This window comes from Periophthalmus magnuspinnatus, chromosome 21 (assembly GCF_009829125.3).
Source record: "Periophthalmus magnuspinnatus isolate fPerMag1 chromosome 21, fPerMag1.2.pri, whole genome shotgun sequence".
In the NCBI taxonomy this organism is placed as follows: Eukaryota; Metazoa; Chordata; class Actinopteri; order Gobiiformes; family Gobiidae; genus Periophthalmus; species Periophthalmus magnuspinnatus.
The window spans coordinates 9,426,420-9,449,625 of NC_047146.1; the positions used below are offsets into that span (position 1 = coordinate 9,426,420).

General features: G+C 36.8%; 3 protein-coding genes across 5 annotated transcripts in view; all 3 read right to left on the bottom strand.

Annotated features, from left to right (window-relative positions):
* Positions 1–1,555: 1,555 nt before the first annotated feature.
* On the bottom strand, positions 1,556–5,352 carry si:ch211-214p13.9 (cell surface glycoprotein CD200 receptor 1-A). 2 transcript variants are annotated; one of them, XM_055230638.1, is made up of 7 exons: positions 5,130–5,352; positions 4,631–4,678; positions 3,985–4,296; positions 2,601–2,879; positions 2,422–2,518; positions 2,025–2,049; positions 1,556–1,927 (listed from the first exon to the last, which is right to left on the bottom strand). In XM_055230638.1, the coding sequence occupies exons 1-7, from the start codon at positions 5,188–5,190 to the stop codon at positions 1,838–1,840; spliced, it is 912 nt and encodes a 303-aa protein (XP_055086613.1). In that variant the 5' UTR covers positions 5,191–5,352; the 3' UTR covers positions 1,556–1,837. The 2 variants fall into 2 exon arrangements, with proteins under 2 accessions (XP_055086613.1, XP_033843306.1); XM_033987415.2 differs by lacking the exon at positions 4,631–4,678.
* Positions 5,353–7,630: 2,278 nt separating this feature from the next.
* Positions 7,631–14,040, bottom strand: LOC117389698 (solute carrier family 15 member 1-like). Its single transcript, XM_033987413.2, has 23 exons — positions 13,972–14,040; positions 13,750–13,784; positions 13,464–13,551; positions 13,248–13,389; positions 13,036–13,155; positions 12,865–12,964; positions 12,553–12,643; positions 12,211–12,294; positions 12,053–12,135; positions 11,881–11,967; positions 11,528–11,617; positions 11,409–11,453; positions 11,275–11,307; positions 11,105–11,193; positions 10,940–11,021; positions 10,486–10,605; positions 10,262–10,405; positions 10,132–10,178; positions 9,838–9,945; positions 9,644–9,755; positions 9,419–9,556; positions 9,116–9,223; positions 7,631–8,221 (listed from the first exon to the last, which is right to left on the bottom strand). The coding sequence occupies exons 1-23, from the start codon at positions 13,976–13,978 to the stop codon at positions 7,982–7,984; spliced, it is 2,193 nt and encodes a 730-aa protein (XP_033843304.1). The 5' UTR covers positions 13,979–14,040; the 3' UTR covers positions 7,631–7,981.
* Positions 14,041–14,190: 150 nt separating this feature from the next.
* LOC117389854 (dedicator of cytokinesis protein 9-like) overlaps positions 14,191–23,206 on the bottom strand; it is a 58,528-nt gene continuing 49,512 nt past the window's right edge. For both annotated transcript variants that reach the window (XM_033987580.2, XM_033987581.2), the window contains exons 35-53: positions 22,663–22,774; positions 22,516–22,582; positions 22,358–22,405; positions 21,503–21,639; positions 20,709–20,824; positions 20,501–20,638; positions 20,240–20,422; positions 20,036–20,149; positions 19,743–19,958; positions 19,614–19,671; positions 19,425–19,531; positions 19,193–19,315; positions 19,013–19,126; positions 17,573–17,719; positions 17,284–17,494; positions 16,413–16,603; positions 16,241–16,341; positions 16,032–16,170; positions 14,191–15,074 (exon numbers count right to left, since the gene is read on the bottom strand). In XM_033987580.2, coding sequence (XP_033843471.1) covers positions 14,949–15,074; positions 16,032–16,170; positions 16,241–16,341; positions 16,413–16,603; positions 17,284–17,494; positions 17,573–17,719; positions 19,013–19,126; positions 19,193–19,315; positions 19,425–19,531; positions 19,614–19,671; positions 19,743–19,958; positions 20,036–20,149; positions 20,240–20,422; positions 20,501–20,638; positions 20,709–20,824; positions 21,503–21,639; positions 22,358–22,405; positions 22,516–22,582; positions 22,663–22,774 — 2,448 coding nt within the window. In that variant the 3' untranslated portion in view covers positions 14,191–14,948. The remainder of the gene's footprint in view (positions 15,075–16,031; positions 16,171–16,240; positions 16,342–16,412; positions 16,604–17,283; positions 17,495–17,572; positions 17,720–19,012; positions 19,127–19,192; positions 19,316–19,424; positions 19,532–19,613; positions 19,672–19,742; positions 19,959–20,035; positions 20,150–20,239; positions 20,423–20,500; positions 20,639–20,708; positions 20,825–21,502; positions 21,640–22,357; positions 22,406–22,515; positions 22,583–22,662; positions 22,775–23,206) is intronic.

Consider the following 23,206-nt stretch of genomic DNA (forward strand, 5'->3'; position numbering starts at 1 on the left):
TCAGCGCTCTAGGCTCCCTGGTCGTCCACATCACGGCCCGTGGCTGAGTGAACCAGACCTGGAGCAATGGGAGAGTCTTTATGCACTGAGTCTCACAGCCCATAGGCTACAGATGCACACACAGCAAGAAGCAACTCATTTGTCTTTGGCAAAAGCCTACGGTCAATAAATAATATGTTTATAATAGCACTTAAAACTACCATCTGTACATTTGTTTAAATTGTATTTACCAGTAGATGGCCCCCTCCCCACTCCCCTCGCCCGGCCTTTGTCCAGGCTCACCTCTGTCACACGATCAGACTGTGTAAAAGTGAACTAGACACTGGTGCTGAGTCAGTGTGTATGTACAGTTTACAGTCACTGCACAGCTTCCAAGTGATGTTACACGGGGACCCCATCAACTATTGTTATTAACACAAATAGATATAATATACAAAAAAAAAAAAAACAAAACAAAACTTTTTCAAACTATAATATTTACTTTTTTTTTTTTTTTTCAAATGAGCTCTTCTATGTATATGTATCCCCTCTGTATCTGCAGCCACGTGAGGATGTGACTTATGCCTCCATCGACCACAGCAGCTCCAAGTCTGTGACCACCAGAGCCACTACAGAGGCAGACTGTGACTACGCCACAGTGAACATGCCCGGAGCCCCCCTGCAGGAGGCAGAGTCTGACGGGTCCCAAGAAGACTGTGCAGCAGACGATTACATCACCATGAACTGAAACATCCACTGTCTGCCTCATATTGTTGTTAATATAATTTATTGAGTTACTTGTTGCTCTTGTATTTTGTATTTGTTTTTTGGATTATTATTCATTTAAATAAAATGTCAATAACTTCATGTATGGGACACCTCCTGCTACATAAATAACCAGAAGATGGAGCCAGCCAGAGTGTCACTTACTTACACTTCATTTCCATCTTTAAACCTCTCAAAACTTCTCCAACCTTTTTTTAAACGTTCAGTATCATTCAGGACATTCATGTATTTTAACAGCATCTTTTCTGCAACATCCACCTCAGGACACATTTTTTACACAGCTTGTGATGAGCCCAGTAGATATTACATCTTAAACGACTGGAACCATGACTGATGTTTTTCCTAGACCAGATGGTGAAATGATAGGGCATCCGGTGCACAGAGTAGTGTGTTCAGAATCTGCTCACATAATGCTCTATGTTAATGTTGTTGCGTGGTGTTTTTCAGAGCTGACACCAGTTTAATACAGGACGAGCACAAAAAACTGAAGATGAATTTCATACATTATGTCCTGGTCTTATTCTTTCAACTTACTTTATGAGAAAAAAACATGATTAGATCTTTGCAATCCCACTGTGTTGTGAAATATTGGACTTTATTCATGCGTCTTATGTTTGGTTCAACTCAAATTTCACCTACTGCACATCATTTCCAAAACAGTTTATATCGCCATAACTTCTCATCACAATTTAAATCTTTTAAACTGATGCTGATGTTAAATTTCATAGCTATAATTTTGACATTGTGTATTTTTTCAGCTCTATAATCCAGTGAGTAGTCGACGCTTTTTGAATAGTGTTTTTAATTTTCATCATTAATTATTTAGGGTTTTACATTTTACATTTTAAATTAGACAATAAAACATACCACCAAATATTTACAAATCATAAGATAACCTGCACAGTAAACAGCATGTGAGAATATTATTACTACAAAGGTAATTACGAGCCTAAAGTGTCTTATAGTACATGTAAATTACCACGTACTCATGTGTTCCAAGCTCTTTGTGACAGATGTTCCACTCAGCCTTTTCTGGTAAAGTCCTTCACACATTTTCAAATAAAAGTAGATGTTAAACGAACAAGTCTCTGGATGAATTATAAATGGAGTTGACGCGTTGCACATAGCTCTCGTAGGGTTCCACCTCCTCCACATAGTCCACCTGGATAGAAAGAACAAGAAAAGACAGTTCAGTGCAAACCTGGATAAGTGTTTTGGATGGTGTTTATTTCAGTGCTGCAGAGGAGAGGACTACTCACCGATTTGGATGAGTTTTGATTCATCCTGAGGAAAAAAAAAGACAGATTAAGAATTATTTCAGTGATTTCATTGAAAAATAAGTTATGAATCAGAACATCAGTGAGTTCTTCAGTGGTGTGTGGTGAGCTATATGTTCTTTAGCATGCTCTTTTATTGGACCTTTTTTATCTTTTATCAGTTATGTTTAAAAAAAAAAGTTATTTTAATTGACATAAAAAAGGAAAATAAAATGAAATATTTATTCTCAGAGATTCTCTAATTCAGTCATAGTCATCATCAGAAAGCTACACACGGACAAAGGGCTTTTATGTTGCACTTTTATGTTTCCAGCACAACTATATACACTTTTAAATGAAATAAGTGTTAATTGGACAATGTGGCACAATGATGCTTTACCTTAAATCTATAACTTTCTTTATTCCCAAAACCAGCAAGCCCAGGCAGAACACCACACTGATGAGAATAGTCGTATAAACCACAGGAAGATTTTGACCTGCGCCGAAAAAACAAAAAGACGAAAATGTGAAACTGAAATTCCTGAAACTGAAAACCATTTTTGTTTTTTTTGTTCTTACTTATGGCCTGACTGTTGTTGATGTTTGGCACAATGACTCGAGGCTCGTCCCAGTACACATGTCTGATGGTGCAGGACGTGTTTTGTGCTTCCTCAAGTGTGTTCACCTCCACAGAGCTCTCCACGGTGATGAGGCCGTCCGGTCCCCTCTCCGTTTCCACGGTGACATTACCGGTGACGCCCCAGCTGATGTTAGCCACAGGACTGGCCCTCTCCGCTCTGCACACCACAACTCTCCTGTCGCCTCTGCTCTCAACCCAAGAGGAGATCTTTGGAGGAGCTGAAACACACACACATTGAGCCTTTGTATTTAAAGTGTTTTATTAGACCAAACAAGTCCAATGGAAACTACAAGAAAATGAAATATAGAGGTCTTCATTATAGCGTGTCTGATTTTGATGAAAAGATTAGAAAAGATTTTGTAAAACAATTATTTAACAGGAACAACAAGAATAGATTTTTGGGGCAAAGTATCAAACCAATCACATTCATTATCAACAGTACGGTTACCACGGATACCCTAATGCTACTATTTAGATCAGGGGTGTCCAAACTATGGCCCAGGGGCCAAATGTGGCCCCCAGACCAGTTTTATTGGCCCTCAGGTCTCCTGCTGAACCAACTCAATTAATCATAAGCAGTACTTTTTACATAAAATTAAACTATTAATACCACTATATCCTCAAACATCACATTGCAGTGTGATACAGACCTAAAATGAATGTGTTTCAAGCCTTACTAATACACAGTGGCTCTGTCCAAGTTGTGTAAAACGCACTGCACTGCATTGATCACCGGTCTGTGGCCCTCTGCTTTGAATATGTATTGAGATGTGGCCCTTGATAAAAAAAGAAAAAAGTTTGGGCACCTCTGATTTAGATTATAATAAATAGTTGGCCTTGGAAAACAGAAAAAAGAAATTACGTGCTAAATAATCATTATTTTCACACAGTAGTCTATAGTGTAATATATATATATATATATATATATATATATATATATATATATATATATATATATATATATATATATATATATATATATATATATAATATTTGATATGACAGATTAAATATTTGATATAGGTTTTTTTTAGGTTAATATAGACCTAAAAAAATATATATAATATAATATAGACCTAAAAAAAAAAAAAAGTATTACATTTTTTTCTATTTATTTCTTTTAATAATAATAATTACTTTTTATTGTACTTGGAGGACACTGACACCAAGCATGTCTTTTTGGTAATATAAGCCCATGACATTTACATGACATTATACAGTTACAAAGTGTATTTACCTCCTCAACTTCAAATAAGACGTCTAAGCGCACAAACAAACAACATTTTCGCATTTCATGGTTCATTTTTTCTACATGTACCTTACCTGTGATATTGATGTGGTATATGAAGTTGACAGCTCCTCCACTGAAGGCAAAGCTACAAGAGTAATTTCCCACGTCGCTGTAGGAGAATTTAGGGATGTGAAGGACCAGCTTGCCCTTTGTGCCATTTCTTAGCAACTTGCCGTCATTGCAAGTGTCTCGATCATTAACTCCATTTTTTTGTCCAATTTCGCAGTTTTTGTCAGTTTGATTTAGGTGCCAAATAACAAAAAGTATTTTGTTATCTGTCCTTACTGCATCTTCACATGTCAGGTCAGCTTCCTCCCCGAGTCTGAAAGATGCGTACTTTACCCCTGAAACACAAGATAATATTGTGAGTCTGATGTGTAATGAATGAAATTTGTATCATATTCAAAATGCTACAATACAATACAGGTTTCAGAATGATACAAAAGCACTGTTTCCATAGCGCGTAACCATTTAAAATAAAAGTCTTTATATCTTTTGAATGGAAAAAACATCAAATCAAAACTCATGGATACATTTAAGTGTTCAGTTCAAAATCATTTCATATCATTAAATAAAGTTACATTAGCTTCACATAAGTACACTCCGCAAATACAACTGACAAATAAAATGACAAAACTATAGTGCACCACAACTGCTAAATCATAAATGTATTTTTACCATAGACTCGCGCAGAAGTACTGAATGTCTTGTTGGTTTGATTTGGGCCTGGAGGGATTAATATGTGAGTTAGTGAGTGTTAGACAATTAGAAAACATTGTTACTTGATATAGTTAGTTGGTTAGAGCTAGTAAGTGACTTTTTAAATTACATTTTGACATAATTTTACATCTTACCAATCCACAGTGCTTCAGTTTGTTTAGTCTGGTAAAGTACCTAACCAACAAAATTTCCTTTCACTCACTACTTTCCAGTTTCAGTTACAAATTAGGCACAAATCTGTACTGTATCCATGTATTTTTTTATTTATATGTAAGCTGTAAAGGCCCATAACGCTCGGATTAATGTCATTTTAGATACACTTCTTCATACATTTTACTATATTTAATGCTATACTGTGGAAAGCAAAGTAATAACATGTCTATGAGGATAATCAGGTCATAACCTCACCACAAATGTTCCATAGAAATGTATTGAAAATTATAATAGTGGCACAAACCTTCTTCAGCGCCCCACGCCTCTGATACCAAAACAACAAGGGCAACATGAAGCAGCAGCATGTCTCCTTCTCTCAAAAAAACATCTAAAATACCATATTAGTTCACCATTCCCCACCCTGGTCACCGTGTCCACAGCTACTCCTCAGTGTGAATGATCAGTGTATGGCGATGTGTCATTATGTGTGACTTGTTCCTGTGTCTCCCTCTGAAACGTCTTTCCACACAAACATCTGCCTCTCGCTCCCACTCATATTCACTGACGTTATCACCCGGTTTCCTCTGCTGTGGGTCACATGATCTGCAGCACAGCACCCTATTCCACCCCCCCCCCCCCCCCCCCCCTCTCACCCTTCAACACACTTCACCCAAAGGTCATGGAGGAAGCATTTGTAAAAGAATATTAATTACTCGTACTTCTATAAACAAAGTACTGGACTTGATATTGTTAAAATGTGTTTTTTACTGTACAGTATGACTCAAACGCTCAGATATCATTTTGAGTTTCATTTTTGTGTTCTCCTCTTATCGAATTACTACATTACTACGTTTGTCTTTCCACTTTTACTTCAAAGTAACGTACAGATAGTTACTCGAGTGGTACTTTCCTCAAATAGATTTCTACTTTACTGTAATTTCCATGATTACTCACACTTTAATGATGTGATATGATATATATTTTGAGTTAATGATACTTTTCCTTTGCAATGTGAATAATCTTAACATAAACACACATCTTTTGACACTTAAAAACTTAATAGTTGTTACTTCTGCTAAAATTGTACACTCACACTGCCAGAGTACTGATGTAGAAACCACATGTACTCAAACAAAAACTACAGTAAAAATACCAGCTACTGACTGTTTGAATCTTACTTTTAAAAATGCTCTTTGTGTTGTACAGGATGCGTGCAAATTATTTATGCTGAATAACCCCATATATGCAGAAGTCGACAGTTGTGGTGAAGCGTTGATGATAAGAATGTCATTTTTCAGTCCTTAGCTGTGTTTTGTTGAGCAGTTCACAGTAAACATTGTGAACGCACGCACTGGCAGCATTTGTGGTTAATAGACAGCAAGCACAATAAGAACATGTGGTTTGGGGGTAGGTGCTGACACATACAAGTGGTAAAACAAGCCTACTCTGGCAAGATTTATATTATCACCATCAAACTTTCCACTGTGATTTTAAAAGGGAAATTTTGCATTGAAATTGAAATGTTATATCTTAAAACGTTTAGATTTTATTTACTGCTTCTGAATATGTTTTGGTCCAATTCCTCTTTCTGGACTAATATTACACTTTGAGCACACAGCTGACTCTGTGCTGGCATGGTTTTCATTGCGACATTACCAATTGCTTAGTCAGCTGAGCATTTAGAAAAAAAATAACGTATTTACAAAGAAATGTTTCTACAGCACATACAGTTTCCCTTTGATAAAGCACACTTCCTGTTGTCACATCTGCGTAGTCAAACTTAGTGGAATACTTTCAAGTTGTTCACTATTTATTTGCATAGACAGATTTATATTAGAAAGTTACAAAAAAGCAAATACTGATGATGTGACTTTAAAGGGCCCATATTACACTATTTTCTGATCTATGTTATAATGTTGTTCCCTATTCAAAAACATTCCTGGAGTTGTATTTTGTTTCATTTACACATGTTTAACGCACAAATCCTCCTCATTTAGGCCGAGTCCTTCTCCCAAATGGAAAACACTCTGTTCCACCTTGTGATGTCACACGGTAATACAGGACGTGCTCCACTGTGTTTCTAAATCCCACACACTTTTACCAGAATCATTTGGATTTCAGATCTGGAATTGCCAATCTCTACTAAACAAAAGATAAAAAGTAGTAGTTAACTTATTCTTAACTATGAACTATCACGTCTTTACCTCACAAGAGCATTTTGAGCTTTGGAAATGTAGAACGGTTAATTATTAAGGGACCTCCCCGAGACAATATCTGACTTCCTACAAGCAAGATCTACCTCAGTGAGTCAGTTTTTTGTTTTTTTTTTGTTTTTCCTTCAAAATCCACCAGTCTAAAATCCCTAATATAAATATGTTAAACAGTAGGTTAACGTGAATCACAATATGACAAAAAGTGGCCCCTAAGCTTCTCCTCACACTCCAAGTACCTCTAAAAAATCAGTTACTTTAGTATATTTTACATGATTACTATTAGATTTTCATGTTTTATTGATTTGATATCCAAAATCTTCCAGGTAAAATTTACGGGAAAGAGCATTTTTATTCAAACCCCTTGATAAGTTCTTGCGTTGCTTCTCTATACTCCTACTCCTATTTTAGACCAAATGAAATAAAACCCACTTTAAATCTTTGTAACTTAGGAAAGACATCACAGTTTTTAGTTTGAATCGTTTTCTTATGGTCCCTTGTTCGCCTAAATACATAATATTACTTTATAGATTGAGGTATCAATTTACATCAGCTTCTTGCAGTTGCAGTTTGACACCTATGCAGAAGCGACGGGGTCTTTACTTTCGTTTGAGAGTAAATTGTATAGAACACTTTACATATTACTCATGCTAATTCACAAAACAAAAAGCGAGAGCAACAATTTCCACTGATAAAAACTTGTTTCCATACAAAGTTTATAACGTTTTTTTACCAGCACGATCCTGTTTTACGTTTATGTACTTACTGCATGTATTTTCAGAGATTGGCAAATGTATACACAAAACAACTTTATTCACAGATAAGTATTTTCTGTTCACTTCAAATACAATGATTCAGATTACTTCTATAACCCCCGACTTGCATTGTTATACGCTTAAAGTTTCTACGAATACAAAATGGTAAACAAAACAGCACTATGATATATTTACAGTTTGGTTTGTAATTTGTAGTTATGACCATCTTTTTGTTTCACCATCTCCATTTCGGACTTCTGTGAGTTCTTCCTGGGTTTATCTTCATCGTCATCGTCGTCGTCATGTTTAACTTCGTTTGTGAACTGCGCCTCGATCTCTGCAGGGTCTATGTAGGTGTAGAAATACGCCATGATGGAGAAGATGAAGCACACTGCCACCAGGAGAGAGGCGAACAACACGTACTCTGTCCACTGGGGAGGAAAAGTGACAAAATGTTGGTTTAGTTGGTTTAATTTCATAATTTCTACTCATTTCAATCTGTGCATTATATATTCTCAAATGTAGTATTTTTATTCTGGTTGCAGTGCATTAGTGTTGTCACGATATTAAATTTGAACTTGATTTTGATACTATGAAATGGACTCGATACTCAATACTGATTCTAATGCCACGATGATTAAAAAACTCTTAAACTGTGCTTAAATATTAAATAATAGTACTTTTCCTACTGCCATGTAGAGTTAAATCTATGTAAAACCCTCAGTCTTTACTTAAGTACATTTTAGAGTGGACATTCTACTCAACTGGACTGAAAAGTAAAATGATTTGATTTGAGTGGTTATTTTTACCATGTCCGTGGTAACATCCTGACTAAAGTTCAAGCTTCTGCTTTGAGGAAACAAAAATAAATACAAAAAAACTGAGAAATAATTAAGAAACTGACTCACATTGCTACTGTTGACCAAAACATGTTTCATTTTTAATCACATTTTTATCACTAAACTTAACACTTGAACTAATTTATAACACTTTTTACTCTTAAAGTACATTTTAAACAGGTACTTAAATCATTTTACTTAAGTAGAGTTTTTCATATGGCTTGACGTTTTTACTTTTACTTGAGTAACTTTTTTACCTGTGTATTTGTACTTTACTTAAATAACAAAATGGAGTACGGTACTTCATCATCATCATCAGTTTCGATAATAGTTTTTGCATCAATTACTATGTGATTTCCAGTGCTTTCCAATGTAACTCTACACTTATCACGTATAATAACTACACCTTACTAAAAGCATGAAAAAAGAAACTTCAGTGCATCTAATTTAAGCCAAAAAATGAACTGAGTATTAATAAGTTTGTACCTGTTTCGGAAGTTTTGCGAGTTCAGCGACAATCAGGACAATGAAGTTTCCAACTGCAACAGTGAGTAACCAACCGGCTTGGAGCACAGCCTTCATGTTGCTTGGTGCCTATGAAAACAGACCAGAGTATGATTTACATCCTTAAAGTACCAATATGTCACTTTTCTGGTACTTTTTCTAAGATTTTCAGTCAGTTTACTTTAGTATATTTTGTTTCAGTTAAAAGTTACATGATCCCCTTTTAAAATCCTGGCATTATCTCTCTATATGTAGTAGTTATTTTAGTATTTCATCATTTTTTACCTGTGAATAAGAAAACTCCAGCCCAGTGACAGAAAACATGACCTCTCCAGCAGTTATAAAGAAGTACTGTGGAATCTGCAAGGCCATGTGTACTGTGTTTGGTTTGATTTCCTCCACTTCAGTAATTTCACCTCCACACTAAAACCAAACAAACACACAAAAAAACAAGTTTCATAGACCAGAACACAATTAAATTTTATATACTGTGCAGGAGTAGAGCCTTACATCCGTCGAGAAAGTGAAAGTACTCGGGATGAAGTAAGTATACGAGCTCCCAAAGCCAAATTCTTTCTCGACGGTACAAGATGCAGAGTTGGAGCGGATGGTAAAGGTTTGCCTGGATTGAAACATGACGAGAACCATGAGCATAGTTGAGGTGAAAGTAGGTGTGTTTTCGTATTACTGTGTAGCATACATACTTTCCGTTCTTTAACAGCGAGTAGTTGCTGGCTAAAAGTGGTTCAGTGACTTCGAACTCGACTTCAGCAGTTGAAATGTTTATTGGGGTATTGAACCCATTGACAAACCTGAGAAGACAATTTTAATACTTACTTACTTACTTACTGTGGAACATTACAGTCAAAGCAACAGATCAGATAAGATGTTTACGCCCACCAGAAAAGTGACATCATACATCTTTAAGTCTTAAAAAGAAATGCAGATTGCCTTGCGCTTCAATATGTGTCTTTTTATGGGGTATTTATGGTACTTACCGAATGGCATTGGCTCCTTTTTGGGGTTTAGAGATTAAATCATCTGTCTACAAACAAAAAATAAAAAACTAAACTAAAACTAAAAGCATCATTTATAACTTTTACTTCTGCATTTAAGATTCTGTCTCACCAGCTGCCACTCGTTAGACAAATTTGTAGGAAGGAGAAGGGTCTGCCGATGACCTTTTGTCAGGGAAATGGTTTTTTTCATAGGAGGATTTACTACAGACACTGATATGATGTCGGTGTCCAGTGTGTAGTACTCAGGGCTGGCCTAATAATAAACACAGATCAGGTGAGTCATTTTGGTCCTAATGTTCAATACACTGTTCAAAAAAGGCTGAAATAACATACCTGATTCGGTAGAAGCTGTTCTTCATTATTGCCTTGTATCTGAACACTGATCACGTTGGGGGCCATATTTAGAAGTTTGATTTGGCTCTGGGAGGATGATGGAAACGTGGGCAGTGTTTTCTGAAAAGGAAACCAATAATGAGAAATGTACATGTTGATTTTTTGTTATTTGTTCTATTTATGTCTTTCAGGGAGATGAAAAATTGCCCTTGTTCCCATAACAATTAACTACAATTTCAAAATAGCATGTTCTAATTCTTGAAAGATGAAAAGTTCACGCTGTTTTTGATGAGACCAAATGTTCACTCGCCATCCAAAATTACTCACTCACCTGCAGCTGATCACACTACTTGTAATTTTTCAGCAATCCGTATCTTTTCGGTTAATATTTCACATGATTTTATTGCCATTTTAAGTAATCTAGCCCGACGTCCCTCTGTAATTAGATACTTACATCGATCTGTAGTTGGACGACAGCAGCACAGACAAAAGCCATCGCTGCTAGAAACATCCCCACTGTCATTCTCTTCAAGGGTCTGAAATCAAATGGATTATTCCAAACAGCTTCTTTTAGTTTGAAAAAATATAACAATACAATATGCAAATAATTTTTACTCACGAAAAGTTGAATCCACATTTCTTAATCAAGGGATAAATAATATTATCCATAATTGGCACCAAAGTCAGAATCAGAATGGGATTAAATGTCTGCAAAAATAAAAGTCATGTACTTTTTATTAGACTGAACATTTTAAAAGAAAGAGTAGCATGAAATTCATCTGAAGTTACCTGCATCTGATCAGGTTGGACAATGAATACCCCCTGCATTTAAAAAAAAATAAATAAAAAAATACAGGTAAATAAATAAATGATATAGAACTTTTATTTATATATTTATTTCTGTTTTTGATGTTTTAACTTACAAAGTCTCCATTCAGTGTAGTGGCCTGCAGTGTCCATCTTGAACCCTTAAAAACATATTAGATTTTTGTAAGCAGGAGAAATAGTGGTAGTATAGTAGTAATAGTATTAGTAACAGTACCTTTTGGTCAAACAAAGTCCAGAACATAGGGAGTGGGAGGTATAAAAACAAAACCTTCAGCACCATTTTGATCTGTGCTATCAGAAGTTTCTGTATAACATGAAGAACATTTTAGTCATTTTACAACAAATACTGTATCTGTTTGAAATGATATTAGATAAGATAAGATAAGCCTTTATTAGTCCCACAGTGGGGAAATTCCAGTATTGCACCGCATAATTAAAGAACAGAAGGAAAATGGTACATGCAATAAAACAAAATAATAGATAAATAGCTTAAAATAATTTAAAAAATAGACTTAAAAATAAACAAAAAATAGACTCTAATATAACATCTCAGGTTTGATCACTTACACCATATTTCTCCTCTGCCCAGTCCATCCAGTGTTCTCTCTTTGGATATTGCTTGCTTCTGTGTTTGTAGCGATTCTTAATAGCAAACTAGAAAAAAAATAAAAATAAAAAAAAACACTTATGAGGTATGAACTTAACTTGGTTACAATGATTATGTTCGTGTGTAACTTACCCCTATACACTTGCACACATCCAGCATGATATTGCCCTGTGGCTTTGCTTTGAAGTACATGGGACTACCCACAATGAACACCACTGTATGAGATACAAATATCATAAAAATCACACCACTTACTAATGCCTTGTAACGAGAGTTTGATAAAGACGTACCAAGAGCTACCACCATGAGAGCAGCAGGGACACCAAACGCCAGAGGATAACACTCCATCTTTGTGTGGATGCCACACTGCTGAGCTGCAGACATGATGTGAATATGTTTGTGAAGGCATCCAGTAAAACAGTAATAGACTATGTTTGAAACCATGCTACAAAGATCATTTGAGTTGTGCTATATGTTGTATACTCATACTGAAATCACCACTGTAAAAAGATGACCAAAAGGATTTTATTGATTTAACAAACCTATTATTCCAAACCATTTCTGTACTTCTTGCTTTGGTGTGACCAAACACCTGTGTTCAATACTGTTCTGTGTGTGCTGTGGTTGTGTACCTCTGAGAATAGGAGTGATGATGGTGGACAGCAGACTCCCTCCATTAATGCACAGGTAGAAGACAGAGAAGAAAGTTCTTCTTTGATTTTCCTATATTTCAAACATGCGCAATAAAGAAATGTAATTATTTTTGTTTGTTTGTTTTCATTGACTTTTGTGATTAAAAAAAGGGCAGAGGGAGGAAGTGGGGGAGGGCAGGACCATTGTGATCACTGGTGTAACAAATGCTCAGGAAAGATATTTGCACACCAGCCTAAACACATATCGATAAACAGTAGGTGTATTAAGCCTGAGTACAGAGCAGAGGTCACCTGTTCATTAGTAAACTGGTCTCCACCGAAGGCAGCCACACAAGGCTTAATCCCACCAGTGCCCAGAGCAATCAGGAAGAGGCCCACCATAGACAACACTCTGAGGATATGCACATATAGGATCAATAACACAGTGTAAGACTGAAAGAGTTTAAGCTGTAGTTTACGCACACATGAAAGGTCATGTTGTCTGGAGTCCCATCCCTGTTCTGGTCAGTAATGTCATGGACGGCACTGATAGCCATTGCGATCTGACCCAAAGCGTACACAATGGACAGGTATATGATAGTCCTGTAGAGAGGCATAAAGCGGTTGTTAAGCTCACCTGTAGAAGTACAGTTTCCATCTTGTTAAATGGCATCTGACATATTTCCTTTACTCACTTGAACTTTCCAAGCCATGAATCTGCTACAATGGCCCCCAGGATTGGGGTCAGGTAACAAAGGGCCACAAAGACGTGATAGATGGATGTTGCAAAATCATCATTCCAATTTAAGAAGTACTTGAAGTACAGCACAAGTACAGCTGGTCGAAAAAGCAAACTTTGTTTTAATGTAATGATGAAAGTCAGACATGTGTTTAAACATGTTTTGTCTCACCTCGCATGCCATAGTAGGAAAACCTTTCACAGAACTCATTAACAACTATGAAGAAAATGCTGAGGGGGTATCCACATATGACTGGACCCTAATGGACAGAAATACAACAATATTAGGAGTGTATCTTGGCTTATAAACTCTCACAATTCAGGACAACAGATCATTTGTTTTATCTTCATAGCGACGTTCCATTTTATATGGCATCAATTGGATTGCACAGTTGAATTAGTGATCTGTGATACATATGACATGATGTGGAATAAACGTATAAATCTACAGAGATTACCTTGCCCCTCTTCTCCTTCTTCAGCTCTTCTTTTTCTTTGTTTTGCAAAATAAATAAAAAAAGTTATTTACCCAAATAAATACCTGCACAGACTGCATCTACATCCACTGGTGTGTAAATGTGACAGTAAAACTATTTAACTGCCTAATGGAGGAGTGTTAAAGTGCTGTTTAAGTGGATATGAGGACATTTAATTATACACAAATATCTATATAAACTCACCTGTCATGCTGGTGGTTGTAGCACTCCTCTGGATGGGTCCTGTCCCCCTGCTACACTCAAAGGTAATAGTTGCTTATTAGCCCCTGATCTGAACCTACTGCTGACTATCTTTTTTATGATGGGAGGGAACAGAAGATATGGAGTGCTGCAGAATGTACAACATCATAAAGACACTGATTTCTAATGTCACCATAAATGACAAATAAAAGATAAAGCTCATTTATATATGTGTATTTTATTTAAACAAAAAAGCAAAACATTTCTGTTTACAGCAGAATGTTGACATTTGTGATAAATAAAAAGATAAAAAAGACATTATGCCCCAAAATATAAAACAATGTATAAACAATTAAATTAACACTAAAATGGTAAAAGCTTCATAGTACTTTTGCAGTAGGTGTACTGTCTGGATCCACACTTCATTGCTTTGGCGTGAAGGTGAACTTTTTTGTTTTTACAGTGTATGGGCCCCAGCACATTTTTTTCTTTTTGCAAATATTGCACACAGTCCTTTGCATGTACATAAATAAACATTACACTTCTGGTATGCAATGGCTTTAAACATATACTGTGTTAAACAACTTTCCCTCTGTTCTAAGACTTAATGTGATTAAAATAACTAAAAGGGCAAACATGTCGTAAAAACACATAGAACAGAGAGCAAATAACTGTCCATACACAGGCTTAAAAAAAGAATACTGTACATATACAACAAAAATGTCAACATGAAAAACACAAATGGGACGCGATGACATGCATAGAATGAGCGACTGCAGACACAATGTGGAGGCAAAGTCCAGCCACTCTCCATATCTGACCCTGAGGTCTGTTTCCTGTAAAACACTCTCTCACTCACTGCCATGCGCTTCTCAGTCTGCACCACAGTTAGCGTAGCTCCTGTGGTTTTCTAGGACTCCCATGGTTGACATGTCTCTGTTTTGACTAGCAGTGACCGGCCGAGTGGTGCAGTGGTCCGGTCACACTACAGAGGAGGAGCTGGGGATGCCCTGGATGGTGGCGCTGGTCGGGGTGCCGCTGATGGCATTGAAGATGTGCAATGAATCTGGCAGGACGCTCTTCATGCCATCTTCCACTGGACTGATCTGAGGAAAGACAATGAATAAATGTTTGATTTTTTAATGGTTTAGGATGATATTATAAGTATAAATCTAAGTTGGCCAATCTGATTTTTAATTGAAGAGTGCATGGTGGCGGTAGCAGAATGGTTAAGGCTCCTGTGTCTCAGGAAAGAAAATATGTTGGAATTGAATCTTTGGCATAACCAACAATCTTCTTTCATCCAGTTTCAACCACAAGGGTTAACCACTCCACCACATGGCAGCCTCACATTAACAAATATGAGAATTGAAACACAAAAACATATAAATGAAACCCAACAGTCACTGGATTTTTTCATCATAGTCAAACAATGAAACCTGCCTTTTACAAAAGACAAAACAAGAATTTGAAAACATATACTGTATCTTATATGTTTGTTGATGAGCACACACAGCAGATGTATGCATGCACGCTCTGATAAGCACATGCAAAAGTCTCAAAACACTGTTGATCTGGCCAGTTGAACAAGAACTGAATATAGGAGGAGCTTTTCAAAATATGACATGTGCTATTGATATGTGGCGGTATGCTGGCCATGTGTGAACTTTCATTGATTGTAAAATATGTTAAGATAAGACTCACGCATTGGTAATGATCTGTAATGACTGTTATATTATATAAAATTATGACAAGGCAAACCTGTAACTAGCCTGACACGGTTTGTTTAAGATTTCACCATTTCACTGCGATGCTGTAAATGTACTGTAAATGATTTTATTTAAGACTAGATATACGTTTGGGACTACTTTTTTGTCTGGCTGGACCAACACTAAACCATGTATTTTCACTGCATACATATAAAACTTTACCATCCAATCTGCTCATGTCAGCACAGGGAAGAGAAAACCAAGTTATCATTTGACAAAGCATGTAGATATGTCACGTGCCATCTTTCTCTAGATCCTTTTGCACACATGATTTAATCCAAACAAAGCACCTACTTGCTCATGCATGATGATAGACAGTTCTCGGGCCAGGTCCCTGTAGTTGGCCTTCATTTCATCATGGTACTCCTGCTGGTCCTCTTTGATTAATCGCTCATTGATGCCCAAACCCTGACCGCACGCTTCCACAAAATGCCTGCACAAACCGACAACCTTAACACACACGTAATGGCAATAATAACCTTGTGTGCATCATGTGACCTCACCTGAAGACCTCTTTGAGCTGCTTGACCTTGTTATCTGGATATTTCTTGGCACAGGAGTCATCTAAAAAGGCTCTAGCATATGCAAGCGGCCCCGCATTCACCTAAAATCAAATATTCTCAAAGCTATAGTACTATTCACAATGTATTTTAATATGTGATTTATGGTAGACACCTGAACACTGATGCTGCCTTGGAGCTTGAGCTGTAAGCGGATCATGTCCACTTCACTGGAGGAGCACAGCTGTTTTATTTCAGCCACTTTCTTGCTCATCTCGTCTATGGCCACCTCAATAGGACTCAAGTCTGTGTGGTGCTGGTACATGATGGCAATGCGCTTCTTTACATATGGGAAGCAGTGTGTAGCTGCGGAGGGAAGCAAAGAATTAGTTGGGACTTTTGTAGTAAGGTAGAGTCACATTAAGTGCATTTGTCTATTGGTGAACTATGTATTAAAAGGTCCATAAAGATAAGACAGGTTTGAACTTTTGGAACTTGAGGAATCGTAAAACAATAAAAACGTGATTAGAAGAAAACCTTGACAAACAGCTGACACCTCCAAATCCTAATCAAGAGATGTAGCATTTTGCAGACTAAACTAAATCACAACACTTCACTTTGACTCTTAAAATTATATTTTCTCATTTTAAAATACCTTCCCTGCATTATATTAAGGGGGGTAGGGTGTACAATACAATGTGCCAATATAAAAATAATATAATGAGCATTCCCAAGAAAATCTGATCATCAAAAATAATCAGTGGATTTTTTTGACTACTTACTGTATTTGTAAAACATAGTATGATGAATTTTACCTTTTTAACTTTTATCTTTTATCAGATTTGTTTGTTTCAAGTTTCTTTAAGTGTCACCATTCATACAGGATGTACCTATCTAAATGACATTTCAAACTTGTGATAACTCCATAAATCAGATAATGATCAAATGGTGTGCAAGTAAACCAAGCCATACATGCCACATTTTGGAAATACTGTACAATACCATAATAACTGTTATGGTTGTAGTCCTTCACTGTCGATACTTACTAGTTAGTATAGTCCTGCGTTTGCACTGTTCCTCCACCCCCCCCTGCTTTTTGCCTGAGATGGTAAAAGGCATCTCGAACACAAATCTCCGGATGTTATGACTCTTTTCAAAGTCTGTCGTCCTGTCGCCCACCTCCTTCTCGTCCAGATATGGTGTTACATGCGTCACCTGAATGTATGCATACTTGGAATCCAGGTCTTTAGGATTAATCTACAAAAACACATCATTGATATTATTGATATGGTTAAGGCTTTACAAAATGTGTTTATTTAAATGATCAACTCTTACCCTGCCAGAATCTTGAATCATCTTCACATTTTCTTGTCCAAATTTTTCAGAGTACAACTTGAGCAATCTTTGGGATATTTCAGAGAGCGGAGTGAATTTGGGTTCTTTGTAGATGTATTCCTTACCATCTTCATCCTCAAAAAAGCCCTTGGGAATAGAAAAAAAATGTACACTAAATGTAATGGTCAGACAATTTTGTACAAAGCCAGCAAGCAAATCTACCCAACTTTAAGCTATGCAAGTCCCACTTTGCACATACACAACACATCCTGCAGCCGGCCATCTATTGGGGCTACAGATTCTCTTTGTCAATGAATGTTATGTCCAATTTAGTGGGCCATGCACTTTGCTATTGAGAGGCACATTTGGTATTAGCATTTTAGGGCTTTACTACAGCTATAAACTACAGAATTATATAGTTATATAAGGTTTTATTAGTTACACAACAATAACTCAGTACATCACTGCAGACAACTAACTGCAACAGCACTGATTTACCTCAACATCTGACTCTGTAAACTGGTAATGCTAAAAGAATAGAAAAATAAATGTTATTCCTTACTTATATACTATAACAACATGTTCAGTATACTACAATGGCTAGTACAGCTTTAGAATATCAAGATAATCTTGACATTATGGCACTGGGAGTGAAACACAGCACACAAGGAGAAAGCCTCATGTTATGCACTTTTTTAACTATTAAACTGTTAAAGTTCCTCTAAATGTCAATAAGCCAGAAAAGTAAACAGGCAAATACATTTTTTTATGCAGGCAAGCTCCATGCAAAACAGGTTTAATTAGGGCTGGGCGATATGGGCAAAAAATATAATTGATTTTTTTGCGCGACACTTGAAATCTACAATTTTAATCAAAGTTAGAGCAGTGACTGCTAGTCTTTCAAATAGGGGAAACTCATTTTCAACATTTTCATTCTCATCATTCATCATCATCACCATTCTCATATTTAAGAAAATGTACAGAATGCATTAATGAGACTTTTAGCAATACCAATTGTTTAATTGCATAATAACCCTGCTTTGCAAGTAAAAAAGTCAGGAGTAAACTTGTTTCATAATAATCGATTTCACGATTTTGCAATTTTTCAAAATCTCAAATTAATGAAATTAATTTGAATAATTGCCCAGCCCTAGGTTTAATATATGAAATAATAAATATTATTTGTATTATAAATACATAATTGAATTTTAAATAGTGGCTGAGCAGTAAAATCAGCAGTAAAAGCACAAACAAAAACAAGCAAAGACTACAGCACAACTTACCGCAGCCTTTAAAGAAGGAAAAAAGTGGATAGGGATGGTGAATTATTAAATGCCACAGGCTTTGATTTTCTTTAAAATATTAAATATGCTCTATACTATGTGTGCATGTATGGGTTTCTAAAGATTACATAAAAAGTCAAACATTGTAGATATTTACCTGACCAAAAAAGGCCACTCTGAAGTAGGTCCCCAGTAGTCTCTTTCCAGTGTGCATGACCTCAGTCACTTTACTGTAGGCACGATGTAGTGTGTCATACAGGTGGGCCAGTTTCTGAACAAAAATTGGGAAATATTAGGATATAAAAATTCTGTATCGTACATAGAATAAAAGATTTACCTCAAAGTCCCTGCGCTTCTCATAAATGGGGATGATGAGTTTGTAGATGTCAGAAATAAGCTCATAGCGTTCTGCTTTCCACAGTCCATCTGCACAATTCTCCAACAGCTCCATCAGAACATCCTGAAGGGGGCAGCGGTGAGACAAAATGTTTTAGTGTCATTTTGTTGGATTGCTTCAACATGAAACAGAGAATGAATAAATTAATGAATAAATGAATAACAAAAAACACCTCATTGAAGTGGACATCTTGCATCCCAACATCTTCCATCATGGACGCTTCTTCATCAATATTTGGAGTTACAACCCGGAATGCTGAACAACCCTGTTTGAACATCCCTGCAGAGGAAGATCATGTATTTAACTGCCACTAAGTCAACCTCAAATACAGCTACAGTATATGTATATAACAAAAAGATACCTTTTCTCTCTAGGTATTCTGCTACAAGTGCTGCAACGTGCACATAGCACATGGCTGCCTGTAAATGAACGAAGTATCTTGATTAATATCTATGAGACTACAATCAGATGGAAGTGAATAATCCCTTACCTCTGACAGGTCTCCATTCTTCACATGGATGCGCGCTATGCTGTCTAACCAGGTCTTGCGTAGCTCTGGAGTACTGGCATAAGACTTGGCCAGACTGTACTGCAGGTCCACGAGCATCTCTGGGTCTCTCTCATGTTCTTTCATCTGCGCTGTGGCCATCAGAACTGTCCTGATGCGTTTGGTCAAGTCCTTCACGTCCGATGGGAAAGCTGTGTTCTGTTGTGGAGGATAGTGAGAATATAAGTACACAGAAATAATTACGTAAGACAGTAGAAAAACAATATGATTCCCACCTTAATAGTTTTGTCGCTGTTGGCACAGTTATTAATTATTGACAAAGATTGTTGGAACCTTGTGCTTCCTATTCCAATGACATCTGCAATCAACTGACTGACAGCAATCACCACCTGTAAATACAGAGACAAAAGTTAAAGTGTTACTTATTTATTTATTTTTTAGATTAGGAAAAAAAAAAAAAAAGCTAAATAAGATCAAACCTGCAAATGTGTTCGAACAAAAGACTTGCGACCAGTATAGTCAAAGTTGCTCTTCATGAGGAAATACAGCAGGTGAGCCGCGTCACTGCGTATGGAGCTCAGCTTGGAGTTACAACACTTCAAGATTTCATAGCAGAATGCGGCACACATGTCGGCGCGTCCTTCAAAAAATGTACAGGGAAACTACAAGAGAAATGACAGAGTCAAGCATTAATTGGAAACATTGTATTTGCAAACACAAGCTAGCATCTTTCTCCATACCTTATATATGAAGGTGCGCAGTGAGATAAAGACCTGCTTCAGTGCCGTTTCCGACTGGTTGATCCTCAGAAAACAGAGGTGCACTTCAAAAACCTTCTGCATGAGCGGACTATGACCATGGTCTGAGCACAGCTGTGTCTGTGAACAGAAATGGAGGTCATAACATGCTGCAAAAAATCAATAATGCAAAGATTGTAGAAAATGCTACCTTAAATCCCATGATGAAGACACTGAGAGTGTCCAGGACAGTAAGGCAGACCTCGGTGGCAATGTTTGCCTCCAGGAGCGACTGGTTCAACACATCTGCATCTGAGTGACTGTATGCTGCATGGTTAAAAAGAAACAAAAACATTACAACCAAAGCATTGAAACATATAAAGATACATTTATACAGCAAAGCCAGGTAGCTGATACATACAGATGATTAAACCAACACCATAATATATGGGCCAATAAAGTGTGTTTATGGACAAGAAGAACTATAATTCATGCAATGTTCCTCAAAAGGTTTTGTAGCTAAAAATGTCTGGAAGGAGCTGGTTTGTAGAAGGAACTTCTAGCTCTGCACAGAAGTTTGAGGGCCGACTGTATAAACATGCTCATAATTCAAATAAAAGAGCTTTTAAGAGTAACATATTGTCTCTCATGTTGATCCACTCTTACCATGATCTACAGATATTCCAAGAATACTTGAAATCTTTTTAACACTGAAAAATCAAAGATACTTTATTACACAAAATCAATCAGTAGACCACATATCTATACGCCCTTTAGAATTTCCCTAACAAAATGCCTTTGAGTTTATTTTGGTGAGTGATGGATTGTTTTTTAAAGCTTTGGTCAGCCATGGGTAGGATGTATGACAAATGGAGGTAGTTAATGAGTAACCATGTCACTAAGAAGCATAAGCAGCCTTAGGACATAATGTTGACAAAAGTGATCAGAGATGTTTTTCTTTGCTTGAAAGAGGACATTTGATGAACACTTGAATGGCACACTTACTGTGGTTAAATGTGAATGAGTTATCCAGGCTGCTGAGCTGCTGTAAGCGGGCATGCATCATTCCTGCCCTGTTACGGGACACAGGCAGAGTCTGAGACTTCCGCTCATGTGCCACGGGTCCTGCCCCATCCTGGTTCCTGATGAGGCAATAGCACAATGTCAGATGATGATCAGCCTTCAACATAGCCACCATTAGTATGTTAGAAAGCACCCAAGACAGTTCTGGCAGTTCTGTTGAAGAGCAGGTGTGAATGGGGATGTGTGATGTTTACATGCAAAATGTTAAGCAACTTAAAAGAAAAGAGTGCAAGAAGATTTAATATCCAGGCCATGCATGTTAGTAAAACCAAGTTAAACATGCACATGCAATTAGAGGATGTAAGTTGCACCCTTGTTCTTACCCAGGCAGAAGAGGACAGGACCCAGGCTTATTTCATTATGTTAAACTTGTCAGCATTTAAGTGAACAGAAGTGGAGACAGTTGGGGAGGTTAGAGAAAATAGCCAAAGACCTTTGAGACTCAAGGCCAAGCACCTCAAACGTGTCCCTTAATGCATTTATAAAAACAGCTATATCTATATATAAATGTAGAGTGGCTGCGCCTAGTAACAAATTCATTTCACACCTCTAGTTAAACAGACAGGTATGATTAAAACATAAAAAATATGTATGTGGTGAAATATTGGTATACTTGTTTTTTTTCCCTTTTGTCTTTTGTTTTCTTTTGTTTGTGGCTTTGAATGTGGTTATTTTTAGCAAAGTACCTACAACCACACTTGTGACACCTATAAGTACAATAATAACATACTATGATATCCTTTTGAAGAAGTGAGAGGTGTTTATTGACAACATTACCTTGCTATGTATCGCTTCCCCATATATCTGAACTGATGAAGGCATATTCTAAGAGGAAACATAACATAAAACACATTATATAATACATCTCAACTATAGACACTACTGCATACATCAGAATAGTCTACATTTAGTTTAATATAGTCTAAATGACTCACTCTAACAAGGTAAAGAAGTCCATGAGTTCAGCAGAAGAGGCTTTGTTCCAGTATGTGAACAAAGCATCTGAAACATATTTATATTTTACAGTTACTTAACCTGAACTTAAATGAAATCTTGGGAATGCGATGCTGTGCCGCTGTTACCTTCAGACATGCTTTTAAGCACATGCAGGAAGCACATGAGGAGGCTCTTGATCTCGGTCTGGTCCAGTTTGTCTCCTCTCAGTGTGTTTCCCACAGTGGATGGGGGCAGGTTCTGCAGTATTCAGCACATAATATTTTGATTATTCACACACATTTCACACATATTTCTGACCAACATTCTAGGCTTTGTACCATGGATCTATGCTTTATACAGATTTTATGTCGACACAAAACGCTGCCTTTGAAGAGAAAAGCAGAGAGGAGCAGCAGCACCACCAAGTGGTTTGTTGGTATAAAAGAAAATTGTTGGAGTGAGGATGTTTAAAACTGAGTTGCATTATGGAAAACATTACGCCACTAACTTTTACAGTTGTTTTTGTGAATTAAACTTGAGATTATAAGGAGCCAAATGATGCATGGTAGGATATTCACTGAATATTTTATTTGCAGTATGCTTGGACAATGTGTGCTCAAGATGAGAAGATCTTAAAAGTGCAATGTTTTTTTCTTCATTATCAAGTCAACACAAAGAAAGTAGAGCAAA

Coding starts and splice junctions, on each gene's coding strand:
- si:ch211-214p13.9 (XM_055230638.1), bottom strand. CDS start 5,190: ATGCTGCTGCTTCATGTTGCCCTTGTTGTTTTGGTATCAGAGGCGTGG. Junction 2,519..2,600: donor CAACAACAGTCAGGCCATAA/GTAAGAACAAAA, acceptor TTTTCGGCGCAG/GTCAAAATCTTCCTGTGGTT. Junction 1,928..2,024: donor ATCAAAACTCATCCAAATCG/GTGAGTAGTCCT, acceptor CTTTCTATCCAG/GTGGACTATGTGGAGGAGGT.
- LOC117389698 (XM_033987413.2), bottom strand. Junction 13,156..13,247: donor TCATGGCTTGGAAAGTTCAA/GTGAGTAAAGGA, acceptor GCCTCTCTACAG/GACTATCATATACCTGTCCA. Junction 9,557..9,643: donor CTTTCACTTTCTCGACGGAT/GTAAGGCTCTAC, acceptor GTTTGGTTTTAG/TGTGGAGGTGAAATTACTGA.